A 17,010-nucleotide genomic window follows, 5' to 3' on the forward strand; every position below is an offset into this window, starting at 1 on the left:
GCAGCTGTAAGCTCCGAGAGCTGATCTGGAAAATATCTGAGTGTGTGCCAAGCCCTTAACCCCTGCGGAGCCGAGCGAGGGGAGCCTGGGTGCCACTGCCTGCCGGGGCTCAGCACCCAGCACTCCCCTCACCCAACACTTCTGACATTCCAAAGCCCACCTGGGGGGGGTTTCTAATCGGGAAAAGCACGGTCAGGCAAAGGGAAAACAAAACAAAACGAACGGCCCCCAGCAACAAAACCCAGAGAGCGAGTGTATCCGGGCCATTGCTGCTTTGCAGAGAAGAAAACCAGTAAGAAGTTTCCAAGGTGGGAAATGTGAGTCAAAGATTTCAATTCCACACCCAGCTATTTTTAAAAGCCCTTTCCGTTTCAGTGGTTGATTCAAAGTTTACTCTGTCCTGCAGTAAAAGCAGCACTTTATGCCTCTGCCTTCTGCAGCACCGGGGAACCCAGAGCTGGGGAGTGGCAGATGTGTCCAGCTCTGCCTCCTCCTGTCCCACAGAGCACTCAAGCTCTCCCAAGAACTCCCCCGGCACCACCAGCAGCACCCTGCAAACCTCGGGAATGGCTCCAGAGGGGTGTCAGGGACACACGGTCAAGTGGCTGCAAAAAGTCATCTCCCCTCACCCTGCAGAACTGCCCCGAGGTGAGCGAGCACAACCAGACACCTCTGGAGCTGCATTCACTGGGCTGCTTGGCTCATCAGGAGCTGCTCCTGGCCAGGGTGCAGTTTGCAGGGGCCCATTTCAGGAGAAATTCAGGGGAAATAGATTTATCTGTCTGTCTTTAGTAGTACCGACATTAAACACAGACAAACAGGTATTTTGCCGAGGCAGAAGGAACACCACAACAGCTGACAATTCTCCAGCCTTCTCAGCAAATTAGGGCTTTCAAATCATACTTATTTTTTCCTAAAATACCTGGTACAAGAGCACTCGGAAGGCACTTGTTGATGTATGAATCTGTTATGCTGCACAAAGAGAGAAACCTTCTGCTTAGCAACTAAATAATACTTTCATCCAACTCCTATGAACTGCCTCTTCCCTTTTTTAACAAAACCAGATGTATAAAACCAGACAGGTAAGAACATTTGAAACCCAGAGGAATGACACACACACATTTTTAATGGCAATATTACAGCATTAAACAGTACTTGTACCAGAAGCATTCATGTTAACATCATCTTATTTCCATTCCCAGCCCTGAACAGGAAAAAGAAAATCAGGACTATTAACTTCCTGAAAAGGGAGTCTTACAATTCTACATGAACACCAGTGGCTACCTCAGGTGGCAGGAACAGCAATTTGTACCGTAGCTGGAACAACATTTTGGAGCCATCCAGAATACACTCAAACACAAAAACTACCTCCCTGCACACTATATCCTCCCTCACCAATTAACCAGCTATTTTCTGAAAGAAGAAACATAATTCTGAATTATTTAGAGATCCTATACTCTTGTATTTTATCTTCAGCTCATGCACAGAATAAATTATTTAAGGCATTACCGTGATGGAAACTTGGAAACTAATGAAACATTAATTTGCATCCTGAACACAAGTAGGCAAAACTGTTGAAACACTGAAAGAGCTATGTGCAACATAAGCAACAAATTCTGTTCCTATAGAAATGGCTGCAAAAAGTTGTGTGTCCGAATTCTGTGTCTGTGCTTCCTCAGAAGGTGCCAGCTCCCCTGTCTATGACAGCTCTCAATTCCTGCTAAACTTCCCTAAATATCCTTTTAATAATAATGTAACGTTCATGTTGAAACATAATATAATACTGATAATCAGTAAACATTAGGCCTCCAAGAATTAAAAAAAAAATAAATAAAATTAAGAGGTAGTATTTACTCCATCCTTCAAAAGAGAGGTATTTTCTTTCTCTCAGTTTAAAGTGAACCACCAGGTTCCAGCCTATGGAGCAGAATTCCTGCTCTGCTGTCTTCATTGTATTTGTAGCCATTTGCCTTTGAAAAATGTGACAGATAGGATGCCACAGCAGCTTAAGGACATGGGTCAGTCACTCAAAATGGACTTTATTATTTACAGCAAAATGTTTTAGAGTCTTCCCCCACTATGTTTTCAAATATATTTTATTATTTCAGAATAAAACCATTTTCACAGTTCTTGAGATCTGGTGTGTTACATCCAGAGCCTTATGGCAGGAAAAGACCAAAGGAAACAAATGCTTAACCTGCAGCTCCATGCACTGCTCAGCACAGGCTGCTTCAGAAACATCTCCTTATCAATGATAATATCATGGAATTATGGAATGATGACATTACTCCTGCACCTCTATGGAGCATCCAGCCCTGCACCTGAAGGCAGACACAGAATTCCCAACTGCAGTGCTCCCAGCCCAAACCCAGCACCAAAATGACAGCTTCCAGGTGCCTGGTGGTTTGGTCAGGATGAACCCTCCACATGCCAGAGTTAGAACCAGACATCCCCATCACTTGTCTATCCAGTGCTCCCAACCCCAGCTGCACTTAAAATATTTGGAAATGAAGCCTCAAACAGATCCACACAGACATGGTCATGCTTGAAGTGCTGGAGTGTTTGCACATGTTTCAAACAAAGGGAAAAGGCCAACATGGGACAGAACTCAAGGCATTAAACCTCTGCCTGGTGCTGTGCAGGTAATGAAGAGTGGAAAACAGGAAGACCAGAACACTCCAGTCCCTGGAAGGAACCCTTGGCCAGTACTCTTGTGGTCACTGTTTGAAAAAGTGCAGCTGAGGTTTGAAGGATCTCATCTTTCAGTTTGGGAAGAGTGCTCAGGTGACCTATCTGATTAAACATATTTAAAAATGCAAAAATAATATACAGAATAGAAATAACTGTAAAGTAACTTACCTTTGATTTTTTGTTCAATGGCCTAGAACGAGAAAAAAAAGAAGTGTCAGTGCTTTGTGCAGATAAGAGAAAAACCACAAGTGCACGTGCTGCTTCATAAAGCAACATTAGCTTCTGACTTTCCTCTTTCAAAATGTTTTAAAGTTATTTAATTATCTGCTTCAGAGGTGTCTCTCTAGCCAGCCCATGCCTATTATTCCTCATGCCTAGAAAGCTGTTTAAAGGTTATAGAAGACAAAACTAATTTGAAAGATAACTACATGAAACAGACTGAATTAAACTTGCAAATTAAGATGTTTGAAGTGAGTTAAAACTGTGCCTGGAAGCAAGGAACCTCCAAGACTTTTATTGCTGAACACGGCAGGGGAAGAGGGACCTCAAAATGCAAAGGAATAAGAAGTAAATACAAAAGCTTTAAGCCTTTCATTTCCAAGATTCAGCTGCTTACACCTGTGATGTGGCCAAGGTGAGATTTATCTGAACAAAATTTTATCATAGGATAAAAATGGGGAGAGAGGCATTTTGTGTAAGTGCACCTTGATTGCATGGTTTTAACTGTAAAACATTGAAAAAGTGACTTCAAACAGGACCTCCCAAAAGCACAGAGGACACTTCTTCCTATCCGACACTAGAGCTGACTTAATTAAAACTTTCAAAATGCACTATTGCCAAAGCAAAATAAGATTTGAGAGGGTTACTTTGGTAGCTGTACACAACCCATTTTAATTATACTGCAGATATTCATAGCATGCAATAAATTCAGATAATACTTAAGCTACAATTGTCTATAATTAAAATCATGAGGAGAGAGAGAAACGAGTGTGTGAATGCAAGGAAAATTTATTGATTCACTGATTTGATGACACTTTGAATTCAGACATTAGTACTGTCAGGCTGACTACTGAAAACATTCCTGCCTCTTCTGTGCCACAGCCTCACTGCCTGTAAGGAAACCAAGAGGACAGGAACAGAGGAGTTATCCTGTCCAACAGTTCAAAGTGTTTCCTCTTGCTCCTAAGAAAGCCTGAGTAAAAGCTTTTCAAGTTTTTATTTATGCTCTTAGAGACTGCTAAAAATAGCTAAAGAGTGTAAAATCTCTTCTGAAGGAAATCCACTCTAATGCATCAACCACTGGAATTAAGAAAGAGAAAATAAAGCCAACTGCTGCTTACACAACTGCATCAAAACCCCCACACCACCTTCACTCCCAGATTTTCAAAAATTTTTTGCTGTTTCTCACTACCCACAGTGAAGAGATCAGTGAAGAGAAAAAGCCACAGGACAAGGCTGCTGACTGCCTTTTATCCTAAGATACTATTCTCTAAAAGAAAAAAAAAATTCAGCATTTTTCAGCTAAGGACTTCCAAAATCTACCAGTGCTTGCTGCATGGGTAAAGCCTTTCAAGTTTTTGCTGGAGAGTCTATGGTTGGTAACACAAAACAGTACATTCTGAGGAGATCAAACAGAAAAAGCTTACAAAACAAAGAGCAATTTTGGTCAATCTCAAACTACTCAAAAATCTTAACACAACAGAAAAAGGATTCTCCTTTTCTTGTGACTAACACGAACAATTCTTCATTTTGATCTAGATACAAGCACATCTGCACAAGGACTTTTTAAACAGCTCAGTTAAGTGGCACTGGTTTGTTACCATGGTTTTTCAGAGGTGTATTCTCTTTAATCTAGATCAAGTTTAAGCTTCTCCAGGAATGCAGATGAGCATACTTATGGCACCCTACTTCTTTGTCCACTGAAGCTTCTTAAATTCCTTCATTTGAAGTCCATGCACTCACTATTTTGTTACCCTGAGAGCAGAGGCCTCAGAACAGAGCTCTGGCTGCTGAGAACAGCCCAGGAAGTGCTCCATGGCAGGAGAAAGTGCAGGCACAATTTTTTAGGCAAAAAAACATTTATTATGCTTTTATTTCTCTACAAATTTCACTCTCAACCACACTTTTCAACTTGGGAAGATGCTAAGTGCTGGAGGAGAAAGTCAGCTAAGAACCACTTATTTAGAAGACTGAAATCCTACAAGTAAACCAAATCCCTTTCCCATTACACTTTTTGATTAAAAAAGAAATCCAAAAAGAACACGAGTTATAAATTTACAATTGAGGTCCAAAAATTATCCTGCAGCCTTGCTGTCAGCTACTCAAAAGAACCTCTCATTCTGCAAGATGACCACATCTCTCTTCCCAAAGCAACCTTCAAGCATTATTGCATTTAAATTTACTGAAAGACTGAACATCCCTCATTTCCTACAGCTGCACAATGAGCACCTTTGTTTAGGCCAACAGACAAGGGGTGCTGACTACTGATTTTTTACTATCCTACCTAGCACTAGTCAATGGAATAAGAGAAAAACTCGTTCAAGTTCACTTTGCTACTGCCAGTAAACAAAAGCCTGAAATGGACATGGTTTTACAAACAGATTTACCATCTCCTCTCACGTTGAGGGTCAATATTTAGAATCAATGGCCACGATTAATATCTTAACAGGAAACAGGAATTCTGAAGTGCTTACAAGCATTTCTCTGATGTTTCCATCCCAAAGCACCTTTGCTGCCAATATTTTAATTTTTATCCACCCTCCTGAATGCAGGTTGTGTTATAACATGTATGTTTCAAGGATATGAAGACACATTAAAGGAAGGATACAGCTGGGAGCCATTATCTTTTAAAAAAATTGGTAATTTTATTCTAATAAATGCACTAAAACTGAGAAAGCTTTTGAACTTTCAAGCCTTTCAACTGACAATCAGGAAAGTGGTCATCTCAGAAAAAGATTTCTTCTCTGAATAAACTGCACACAAAGCCAGTTCAGATGTTCAGTGTGTCAGATGCCACCGAGTAACTGGCAGTACATTTAAAGTTTAAACTCTTCAGTTAAAAAGAAAACACTTCTGAACAGCAGCACCCAGTACTTAGTGGTGATGAAGCCCAAGTAATCCACTAGCACAGCATTTTATTTGTTAATGTTCAACATACCTTTTTTTGAGCAGCTTCCTTCTTCTTCTTGTCTTCTTTTCTCTTTTTCCTTTCTTCCATCAACTGTTCTTCCTCTTCTTGCACTAAATCCCTGAACCACACAGTTTGTAATTAACTCTCCCAAAATACAAGCTGTACACACTTAGATTCATTTTAGAACAATTATTTCACAATGACCCAAAAGGAACTGGGGAATTTGACTTCTAATTGGATAATATTTCTATAGGGACTATGTCCTTTCACTGCAAATCACAAGTGATAAAACTTTAAAGGCAGATGCAGTGCCAAGCTACACAGAAGATTTCTCTGATTCCCAAAACTCACAATGAAGGCTTAGACAGTAAATTGATGCAAAAGCCAGCACAAGTTCAGATGGTGTTTAATCTCTACCCACTACTGTGAATGTTTCTGACCCTGAGCTCTCACCCACCACTGTCCCCTGCAATCTGCTCTGGGTCTGACTGGACTCAGCCCAGCACTGGGTCCCTCCCAGGCACCCACACCCTCCTGCACCTCCCTGGTCCTCAACATCTGCCCAGGAACATCTGCCCCAGCAGCAGCTTCCTCAGCTGGCAGGAACTGAAGAGCAAGGTGAGGCCAGGGCTTGGGCTACCAGAGCCATTCCAGAGCCCAGGAAACCAGTGACAGGGCTGTGACTTCAGGAACAGGACAACAGAACCTGCAACACTACTTCAAATTCACTTAATACAAAGATTTACATCCTAAAACAGAAGGCTCAGCAGCAGCACCACTTTCCAGATTACACTAAATTCCCCTTTAAAAAGACTTCAGCAAAGGCAAGACAAAAGAGAAAACATGGGGGGTATAAAAAGGAGCAAGAACTGAAGACATGCAAGCACACCTGTGAGCTATGGGGGCCAGCAGGAACTAATATCTCATACAAATTTAATGATAGCAAAAATAAACTTTTCTTTAAGGCCATGCTTGGCAAGATGAGAAGGAGAAGGAGCTCCACACAAACACAAGTGACAGAGGAGGCTGTGGTAACTGCAGACAAAAAAGCATCTGGGCCAATGATGCAAAAACATGTGCAGTCCTGACAGCACAGAAGGTGCAGCTGGAGCTGGGTTGGCTGTTTCATCCATCAGAATAAAAACAACTGCTCCCAGAAAGGATTCTGAAGTTTAGAAAGCAACAATAAAGCTGAATATAAAAGTGAAAGAGTGGCAGCAGTTTGCTGTTGTAAGAATACTGTAGGACAGAGGGAGAGGGAGCTGACTGATACTCTGTCACTTCCCTGATTGAGATCTGGAGAATAAAGCATTTCTGAGCAGTACAAAACCTCCTCCTAAGACTCTTCTTTGCCATTTCAGGAGCATTTCTCAGTTAAAAAGCTTGGAAGTTTTTGGCCCACAAGCCCTTACCATAGCCAGGTGGACAAGATTTAAAAAAATCACTGGAATATGTATTCCCAGAGCTCTTCCTGAAGCACAGAGCTGGGTGGCAGCAGCCCCACCACACCCCCACCCTCCTGCTGGGCAAACCACAGCCTGCAGGAAGCCCTGAGTGCTGGGGCTCTTTGGATGGGATGTGGAAACAGCTCCAGGTGTCTTCAGTAAGTGAAGGAAGAAGACATCAAATTTACTGCCTGGATAACCTTCAGAGATCAGCACAAATCCTCTCCTGGGTCAACAGTCTGTTTGTAACTGGGTTTGTCCCCAAAAGAACAAAAAAAAAAAAAAAAAAAGAAACCAATCCAAGAAACAAGTGACCAAAGGGAATCTACACCCATCAGTGTCACTGTGGTGCCTACAGCCAACATTCAGCTGGGAACATGAAAACCACTGCTCTCACCCTTGCCAAGCTGCTCACACACTCAGCAACACAGAACAGAAGATATTTTATTACATGATCACTTTAAACATCCCCAAAGCTTCTCCAGGGGGCTGCACATACACTGACAAACACAACTCAGGCTGGGTATAGAAAACTTTGGGGAGGGAAATGAGCTAACAGTGTCTGTCAGGAGCAACCAATATGTGATTTATTTCTGTCTAGAAACACTGGGCTCCTTTTTAACCCCAAACTACCTACAAACCTCCAGTTTCAAAGAAGATTATATATATTTATATGTGTCAGAAGCAATGCCAACTGAATACAGTAAAACACAAGATTCCACAACTATTAAAACTTCTGTTACTTATATAAGTAAATGAGTTAATTCTACTGTTAACACAGGTCAAGTCCCTTTCAAAATGGGTGAAGGCACTGCAGGTTTGGTTTTTTTTAAATTATTTTAAAAAAACACACACGTGACTTCCAGTTCCCCATTGCTCAGCTCCACTGTGGCAAATTCATGCAACTTCCTCACTTTTTAATTAGACAAAAGAGCACTCTGAGGCACCTGCCCCTCCCTGTAGGTGGTGCCAATGTAAGTAATCCTCAGCTGCAGCTGGTGAGCAGCTTCTTCTGGTTTGCATTCTGCATGGCACTGCCATCCTGTGACTCCCACACCACTGCTGCCTGGCTGAGATCTACCTGTAAGCTTTAAAGCTGGTCCTGTGAGATCCCACTGTGAGACCCTTCAGCCAGATGCTGAAAGTGATTCTCCTCCCAGCAGAGACAATACCATAACAACAAGACTTACATTTCAACGTCAAAGCTTGTGCCATTTGGATATTATTAATATTTCGTTTCAAAACAAGTACTCAAAAATTTCAAATATTATTGGTTTCAAACAAAAAAGGAGATGGTAGTGGACTCACTGAGGACAGGGAGCCCTTCCTGGGGCCCCAGGTCCTTCCAAGGAAGGGAATCCTATTCCCACTGCCCTCTTACATAAACACAAAACTGAATTATCAGTTCAGATTTGCCTATTTAGTGATCACAGCCTAAAGCAGAACTCCCGAATTTCCATCTCTGACAGCTGAAAGCACAAGTTTCCTTTATTCTCTCCAACACATGAATACACAACCCTCTCACCAGACAGTATTTATGCATCAGATTCCAACACCCATTAGAACATATAACAAGCAAGCTTCATTTTGAATGCCACTCGTTGAGAAACACAAGTGTTAGGTAGTGCTGTTTCCCATTTATCATCTCAGACTTCAGTAGCTGCTCAACACCTCACACACCCCCTGTACAACCAGCCTGCAGCTTCCTGAAACACGGGGGGAACCCAGCCCTGGAGTGAGGAGATGAGGCCAGGAAATTCACACCTCCTTTTGCTGGGCTTTTCCCTCCACCTGGGGAAATCCACCCCACTGACCCTGCTGGGTCCATCAGCTGCCCAGGTGAAAAGCCCTGAGTGGGAATTCGGGTTCAGAAAATGAATATATAAAGAGAATTCTGTTATTTCCCCCATCACCCACCCAGCTTTCACTTAAACACATGTACAGGGAATTCCTTCTTCCTCCTATATAATTGGATTAGCTTCTCAAGGTTAAATGGTCTTAGCAGAAATGCAAACCTTATTTTTCAATTTAGATCAACTGAACATCCCCACGCCATACACAAATCACATGTGAGGCTGCAGCTAAGACCTTCCCTTCAAGCAGCTGAGCTGGAAAGGTGCTTTATTTTCAAGTGAGACCAAATGAAAATGGATCCTGATCACAGGAGAGGCTGCACACTCGGTGGCTCTGAGAACATCTAAGGAGAAGCTGCTATTGTCTGCAACATTTTAACCAGACTGTCAGGTAAACATTTACAGTTATTTATTTTAAATATTTTTTCTCCAATTTTGTGTGCCTCATAACAATTCTTATTTAAATAAAGGAGGCAAAAAACAAAGAACAACCACCTTGGCAAGACAGTAAATAAAAGTATTTACATGAAGTAAATAAAAAACAAGTGCCTTTTGAAACCACCCTAAATTTTCCTGTGAGAAATATGTAAAATAAACCTGAGGGAAAGCAAACAAACAAACAAATCTTTTCCACCATTTGCTTCTCTTCTAGTTATACATTAACTTGCAGTGCCACAGGTGGAGCAGTGCCAGGTACCTACATTAGGGAGCTGGAACTGAAAGATCTTTCCCAATCCTGCAAAGGCAGTAAACATGTTTTGCACACACACTGCAGATTCAAACCCACACTGATATTCCACACTCTTTCCAACACAGTTCTGAGATGAAGTTTTGATGATTTTTCTGTATTCTGATCTACAAGCTCCCTAAACTTTATTTTTTTTAAGATTATGTAGTTACATATAACTGCCAATAAAAATTATTTCTCAGTTTCTGTTTAAAAACCCAACAGCTATTCTACTGAGCTACCATTACACAAGAATCAATTATAAAATGTGTATTTTGATTAGAAAAGGATCATTCAATTCCTCTGTTAATGCTACCCACAAAATAGCACACCTTGCTAAAAAGAACACTCACTCTTCAAGTTTCAGAATAGAAAACAGTACTTAAAGTTAACAAAAAAAACCCCAAACAACTACAAAAAAGCCCACCAGTGCCTTAAATGGAAATTCTCTGGCAACTAAAGCCACTCAGCATATTACACAGGAGCAAAGAAAGCCTCAGGCACCAATAACAAAACAAAACCACTTATGTACAGATGTCCTGTGTGTGTTAATTCTCTCCAGCTATTAATGTATAGAAGAGGTGCTGCCAAGCTAAGAACTGAAACAATTACTTCAATGAATAATTAATTGCTAAATGTGTCTCAGCTACTTTCTTTTGTTACTTTTAAATACCTCAGTCTTTAAATTATCACCTTAAGAGTGAAGTGAGAGAATCCTAACTACCATGTCTACCACTCCCCAGCAGTTGGAATACACTCCCTTTCCCATCTTCCTATAGGGAAGGTGAATGAACACAGCTCTGCTCCAAACTACACACACTATAAATGTTCCATGGTTCTGGAATAATATTTCATATTTTTTCATATTCGTATATGTAAAATTTCACGTTTTACAGTTTTGCTCTGAAGTTGTGCTCAAGATGTTCCCTGATACCCAAACATACAAAAGACAAATCTCTTTCCCAAGAAGTTTATCATCTGAACAGACAAGACTTCAATAAACAATCCCTATCTGCAGTTAACAAATGGGCAAACAAAGAAAAGAGATTAAACTGTTTCTCCAGAAAGTTTGCTCTCCAAGGACAGGGGTGGTCTGCAACCAGTGCAGACAAAATCTCTGAAAGCAGAGTGAAACTTCCCTACCACCTGCATGCTCCTGAACCATGAGACAAACTCCTGCCTTCACAGAAAAAAAATAAAATGGTAAGTGTATTTCAGATATTTACCTTCTCTCAGTTCCACATAAATGAGGCAGGAAAGCCCTGTTTACCAAACAAAATTAAAAAGTTATTTCTTAAATCAGAAGAACGAAACGGTGATTTTTGCTGCTCCTAATTTTCATCTATTTTAACTCTGACATTTCTCCAGTAAATTAAGGGACAGTTCTTGTTCAGCAGGTGACATTTAGCTTGTCACATTATGCAACAATACAGAGTGAAATAGGTTTATTTGCATTACTGTCACAAATCATGCACCATGCTTATTTCTGAATAATATTTGCAGGAATATTTGCAGAGGACTCAGCACCCATGCATCCTAGAGACCACCCCAAAAATGTCAGAGTCTTTTTCAAAAGGCCAAGTTGCTGATCCTGAGCCTAAAAGAGTCATCACTCCCCCTGGATAAACAAGCTGCTGTAAAAGCTGGAGTAATTATCCCACCACAAACCCAGGGCCCAGGCCAATATTCCTAGTAAGATAAAAAAGTACTTGCAACCCATTAATCTCTGAGCAGAAACTTGTGACTTCAGAATATTCCTGACACAACAGTGATGTCCCAGGGACACTACAGTCTGTACCTACACCATGGGATTTCAGATTAAGAAAAACCATGGCACAGATCTATTGACCTTTCCCAAAAAAAGGTATTTGCTCTTTTACAGTTTGCCTAAGTCACTGCAAATGTAGTAAGATTGTAAATAATGACATTAGAGACAGAAGGAGGGCTATCAGTTCCACAACAGTAAAACAATGAACCAGGCCCCTCAGAGCAGCCATGCCACAGCTTTATCAAGCTGGGTGCCCACCTGATGGAAACCCCCTAACACAAACTGGTCAGAGCTTTCTGAAAACAACCTTCACTCAAAACCACTTCTGAGTCTTTTAAATGAATAAAACATAACTCTGTGTCAGAAAACCCATTCCATGTGAGCATTTAACCAGTGACCCTTGCTCTGTCCCAAGACTTCAGGCAGCTCTACAGTTTACTTTCACTTTGTGCCACTCCCTGCCACGCCTGACAGTGTGACAAGAGCTCTGAGGGTGAAAAACATTAAAATATCTGAATTCTGGGACTGGCACCAGAACCCAGCACTCTGTCCATCTAAATGGTTCAGTGCTGGCCCCAGGTACACAGCAACTGCTCATCACGTTGAAATCATCCTCATGGAACCTCATTCTCTGAAATAAGTCATTTAACAATGACCTTGACATTGGATTTAAAAGAACTGTGCTAAGCTTGTATTAAAGGCTCCATACATTTCAACAACAAAATGAGGAAAACTATTCATGCTCAAGTAGACTACCCAAAAAAAAAAGGAGCACACAGAGTGACAGTGGGGGAAAGCCAATCAGTCTTCACAGAATAATTGTAAATCAGTCTGGAAGTTGGGGGTCTGAATAGGCACAGTAAATAAAAAGCAAGAAACTCAAATTCTATCAGTTATATCCAGGGTTTCAGCACATTTAAGACAGCCTTAGTAGAAGTCTGCTTGTAAGTTTGCTGTCAAAAGTCCCTTTAAGGTCGGAGAATAAACACAAAAAGAAGTAGGACAAAAGTTGAAAACAAACCCAAAAAGTGTAAACAAAAAGAGGTAGGTGTCTGCAAGAGAGTCACCATCCTAAAAATAAACAGTGCAGAAGGCAAAACACAAAAGTGATGTGTGCTGCAGGCACTGAGCTCTCCATGAGCTGAGCACTGTGAGACAGGAGCTGCCCACCCTATAAAGTTCCTCAAACAGAGCCCACAGGTGAACAGGAAAAACACTTCAACTCTTCAGGGGAAAAAAAGCAAAAAGCTAATGGTTACATGGCAATATAAGGTTCATTGGAGTGCAAAGCAACTTTCATGCTAAAGCCAACTATTTCTTGCCTCCCAAATACGTGTGTCTGAACTGTACAGAAAAAAAAAAAACCCAAACATTCCTTTTTTGCTGTTACTGTTGGATGCCACAGCTTAGAACACAAAACTAAGCTGTTTTTCTCTTCAAAAACCCACCTAAGAGAGAAATGGCATTACAGAATCTGATATTGTTATTATGCAAAGGAAGCCATGCTAAAAAGGTGTTTACACTACAGAACTGACAAAAACTGCAGAGCTTTCTCTGTGCAACAGAGCACCACGTTTTCACGTTCAGGGTTTGTTTTTGTTTTTGTTTTATCCTTACAATTAACATGAGATTAAAGCTCCAGATAAAGCCCACAAGGATTTCTAGCCCAAGGCCAACTCTTGTTCTGAACTGTAGGAGGGAATTCAAATGAGTCTCTTACCTGCTTGGTTTTCTTTCAACTTCTTTGGTAGCTTTAGCTTCCAATTCTCTGGAAGAGAAAGCGGTGTTGGTTTCCATGTCAACAGCAAAGCAGCACAAAGCCAAAAACAAGAGGGGAGCGGGGTCAGGGCAGGGGCTGAGCCCCAGCTGGGTGTTGGGTGCTGGCCCATGGGCTGCCAGCCCCCCGCACGCCTCCCGCACCCATCCCGCACCGCCTCCCCCGCTCCTCCCCAGCGCGGGAAGCTCCGCTCCTGCCGGGGAAGGAGTCCCAAGCCCGCCCTGCCCGGCAGCGCTGCGGGAGCGAACAATACCGAGAGCCGGAGGTCAAAGCTCAGCCCCGCAGCGAAGCACCGCACCCCCTCACTCCGCTCCCCGGCACCCCCTGCCCCGCCCCGGGCACCGCTCCCGCGGGGAGACCGCCCCGGGCCCGGCACCATCGCCGGGGCAGCAACAGCCCCGGGAGGCGACCCCCCGGTTCACAGCCCCCCCGTTCCCCTCAGCACAGCCCCTCCTGCACAGCCCTCCCGTTTACAGCCCCCCCGCCCGCAGCCCCCCCTCCCATCCCTCCCGTTCGCAGCCCCCCCCGTTCTCACCCCCCCATTTGCAGCAACCCCCCTCCCCCGTTCAGAGCTCCCCCCTTTAGATACCCCCATTCACAGCCCCCCCCCCCCCCCCTCGGATCCCCCCCGTTCCCCGCCGCCCGCCCCTCCCCCTCCCGCAGCAGCCGGGCCCCCTCTGGCGCCAGAGCTCGGCGGCTCCCGCCCTTCCCGCCGCCCGCTCCCTCCCGCTACCTCATGTATGTAAAGTGCTCGGAGTCCGTCCCGGCGTGGCTGCGGCCCGGGCCCGGCGGTGTCGCGGCGGCTCTACGCGGCCATGTCCCGGCAGTGCGGAGCGGGAGGGCCCGGCAGCTGCAGCTGCAGCACCGCCGCCATTTCCTGCCTCCTAACCCGGCCGGGTCCGGCCCCGCCGCACAGGAAGGGAAACCCGGGCACAGGGAAACACTTCCGGGGCACCGCCCTGCCCCGACATGGCGCCCTAGCAACCGCCCTAGCAACGGGGCGGGGGACAGCGGGCGCCGCCGGGCTGATCCCGGGAGGCCGAGACCCCCGGAGAGGCCCAGACCCCCGGCCCGGCCGAGCCCCCTCCCGGGGCAGGGTCACCGAGCGGTGCCAGGCAGCGGCCCGGCCTCTGCGGGCTGTGCGGAGGGGCCTGGGCTGCCCGAGGGTGAGGGTTGGTACCGCCCATCCCGCCGATCGCCTCTGGATCCGGGAGCACCCCTGTTCTTACCCATCCCCAAAGTAGAGGGGAATGCCCAAGGGAAGGACTGGCAGGGAATACCGGGAGAGAATTAGGAACAAGAATGCCAAGAGCAAAGCTGAGGGCAAAGATCCCCAAACACCCCAGAGGGGAGAACTGGAAAATTCCACAAAATTCAACAGTTTCTTCTTCCACAGAATAATAGTGGCAATAAAGTAATCGTTAAGTTTAGTTAGAGCACTGTAAAGGGTTACTACTGGCATCGGTACAGAGCACAACAGCTTCATTATAATATTGCTGCTGAACCCCGGAGGCTGCTCAGCAAACCCCAATTTGGGAGCATTCTGCCCAATTTCTGCTTCCCATTCCCAGTGCCCACAGGATAACCTCACCCCTCACCAAACTGCAGTGTTTCTGGTCAGAACACTGCACAGAGCTGGGTGTGCTCAGGATCTGCTGCACTTGCAGCTGCATCTCTGCAAAACAACCTGGAAACATCTTTTTTTGAGCTATTTTAGCACGGGGCAGAGGGCAGTTCCTGCTCTCCCTTTGCATCCAGCTCCCACATCCCCAGGAGCCTTCACCAGCACGGCTCCCCTTGGCCTTTACCGTGCTTATTAGTGCTAATGAAGAAATTAATGCATTTTTATTGACCTGTAAAACAAATGGATGCCCTGGACAAGTGAGCAATTGTCTCTGGGAATCTGCTGCAACATCAACTTTCTGCCAGCAGGAATGGAGTAAAGTCTCTCCCAGCTGATGAAGATCCTGTGCTATTAAATCCAAGCGTTCAGCACAACACAAATAGGGAAAATAGGAAATAGGGATTTTCTTCTCCTCCTCTGAAAGGCTCAGCATCCACATCCATAAAGTGATGCCAACACTTTTGGTGTACTTAAGAGGGCACTGACAATTTGAAACCAGATTCTTAGCTTCTATTAATAACTCGGAGGTTAATTTTGGTCTTTTTTCTTCATATAAAAAAAAAAAAAAATGTTTGTATATCTGTGCCATGGTGTGGAACTGGATGCCCTGACCTGCCTGGCTCTCACAGCAGCTCTGTCTCTGTCTCTGGTGACACTTGATGTGACAGCACTGCTGTTACACTTGTCCTCAGGTAGGAATCACCTCATAAATGCATTCTGTGCTCCTCTTATGTCACTTTGCCACTGTCAGTAAAATTCACAGTCAGGGCCTGCAGCTTCCACCATTGTTTCAGATTGCTCTCTAATTGTATTTCTGCACCAGCTCCTCATGCCCAGGCTCCCATTCTGCTCCAGCTGGTTCCAGCAGAGCTGCTGCATCACCTTCCCCCTGCCACCTCTGCTGTCACCTCCCCACACCAGCACCATGATAGATTTCCACATCCATTCTGTCCCCTCTGATGTCCACACAGCCCTGCACAGTCCCAACATCCCCTCCAGCAGGTGCCCAGTGTTCACCACCCCCTTGGCTTTACCTTCAATATGAATTTTGTTGGTTATTTGGGAGCAGGAGAGGTCTGGCTCACCTTCTCTCCTGCTTACCACATGTTTTTAGTTCATTCTTTGTCTTTTTACTCTTGTGTTCACCGAAGCTCAGACCTCTGGGCTCCTTTGCTTAGGTCCTGGTGTCTGATTCAGCCTCCAGCTGGGCTGACACCCAGGGCACATTTTGCTGTGGTGGGAGGTTTCTTGGTCAGAAGATGTTTTCCAGCTGGCCCTGCTGGAGACTTCCATCCTTTCTCCATGGAGATGGAGGATCCCTCCTGCTCTGGATGCTGTGCCAGTGCAGATTCAGGCTCCAAAGCACGATGGTTGTACATGAAATTAGCAATAATGGGAACAACTCTTCAAGGGCAAACAGCCCGCCCTGCTTTTGGGCAGCTGCCAAGGAGGGATCTGTATGTTATATTTTCACCACTGGACAAACATGCCCTTCTGGGCAGTGATCCCCAGAGATCCTCTCCCACCCCTGCACCCTGCCAGCCCCACACGTCCTACATTCCCATTAACTTTTTAATTAGGGCTTCCGTGTAATCAGAGCAAGAGAATCAGCTGCAGGAGAGCAAAGAAATGCACATGTTAAAAACGAGCTGGTGCCATTCCAGCCCTCCCCTTCCCCTCCACCTTGCCCCTCTCTGCCCGGGGTGCCCAGGAAATGCTGCAGCCTGGGGAGCAGACGTGGGAAAGGATCCTTCCTGCTTCATGTCTGGGGAAAATCCAGCAAGGAGCTGCTCCAGCAAGGCGATGAAGATGCTGTCAGGAGCAAAACAGATTGTTTTCAAAATTGCACTTGACTTAAGTAATCGAAATGAGCTGGTCTGAGAGACAAGGGGAAGCAGTCTTCTCGTTAACACAGAGGCTCTGTGTGTGTCACCCTGCGAGGAGGCTCCTTCTTCATTTACACACTTTATTTACAGGATGCATTTTTAGAGATAC

The 17,010-nt window shown here is 44.6% G+C and overlaps 1 protein-coding gene across 11 annotated transcripts in view; it reads right to left on the minus strand.

Annotated features, from left to right (window-relative positions):
* Nucleotides 1-16,412, minus strand: part of TNRC6A (trinucleotide repeat containing adaptor 6A) — a 46,190-nt gene extending 29,778 nt beyond the window's left edge. For 4 of the 11 annotated variants that reach the window (XM_071761003.1, XM_071761001.1, XM_071760999.1 and 1 more), the window contains exons 1-4: nt 13,335-13,426; nt 11,073-11,108; nt 5,849-5,939; nt 2,860-2,881 (exon numbers count right to left, since the gene is read on the minus strand). In XM_071761003.1, coding sequence (XP_071617104.1) covers nt 2,860-2,881; nt 5,849-5,939; nt 11,073-11,108; nt 13,335-13,411 — 226 coding nt within the window. In that variant the 5' untranslated portion in view covers nt 13,412-13,426. Of the gene's footprint in view, nt 1-2,859; nt 2,882-5,848; nt 5,940-11,072; nt 11,109-13,334; nt 13,427-14,124 lie in introns of those variants that run through there. The other 7 variants (XM_071761005.1, XM_071761000.1, XM_071761009.1 and 4 more) reach the window with 5 other exon arrangements.
* Between the last annotated feature and the right edge of the window lie 598 nt (nt 16,413-17,010).

Source organism: Heliangelus exortis, chromosome 17 (genome assembly GCF_036169615.1).
Source record: "Heliangelus exortis chromosome 17, bHelExo1.hap1, whole genome shotgun sequence".
NCBI lineage: Eukaryota > Metazoa > Chordata > Aves > Apodiformes > Trochilidae > Heliangelus > Heliangelus exortis.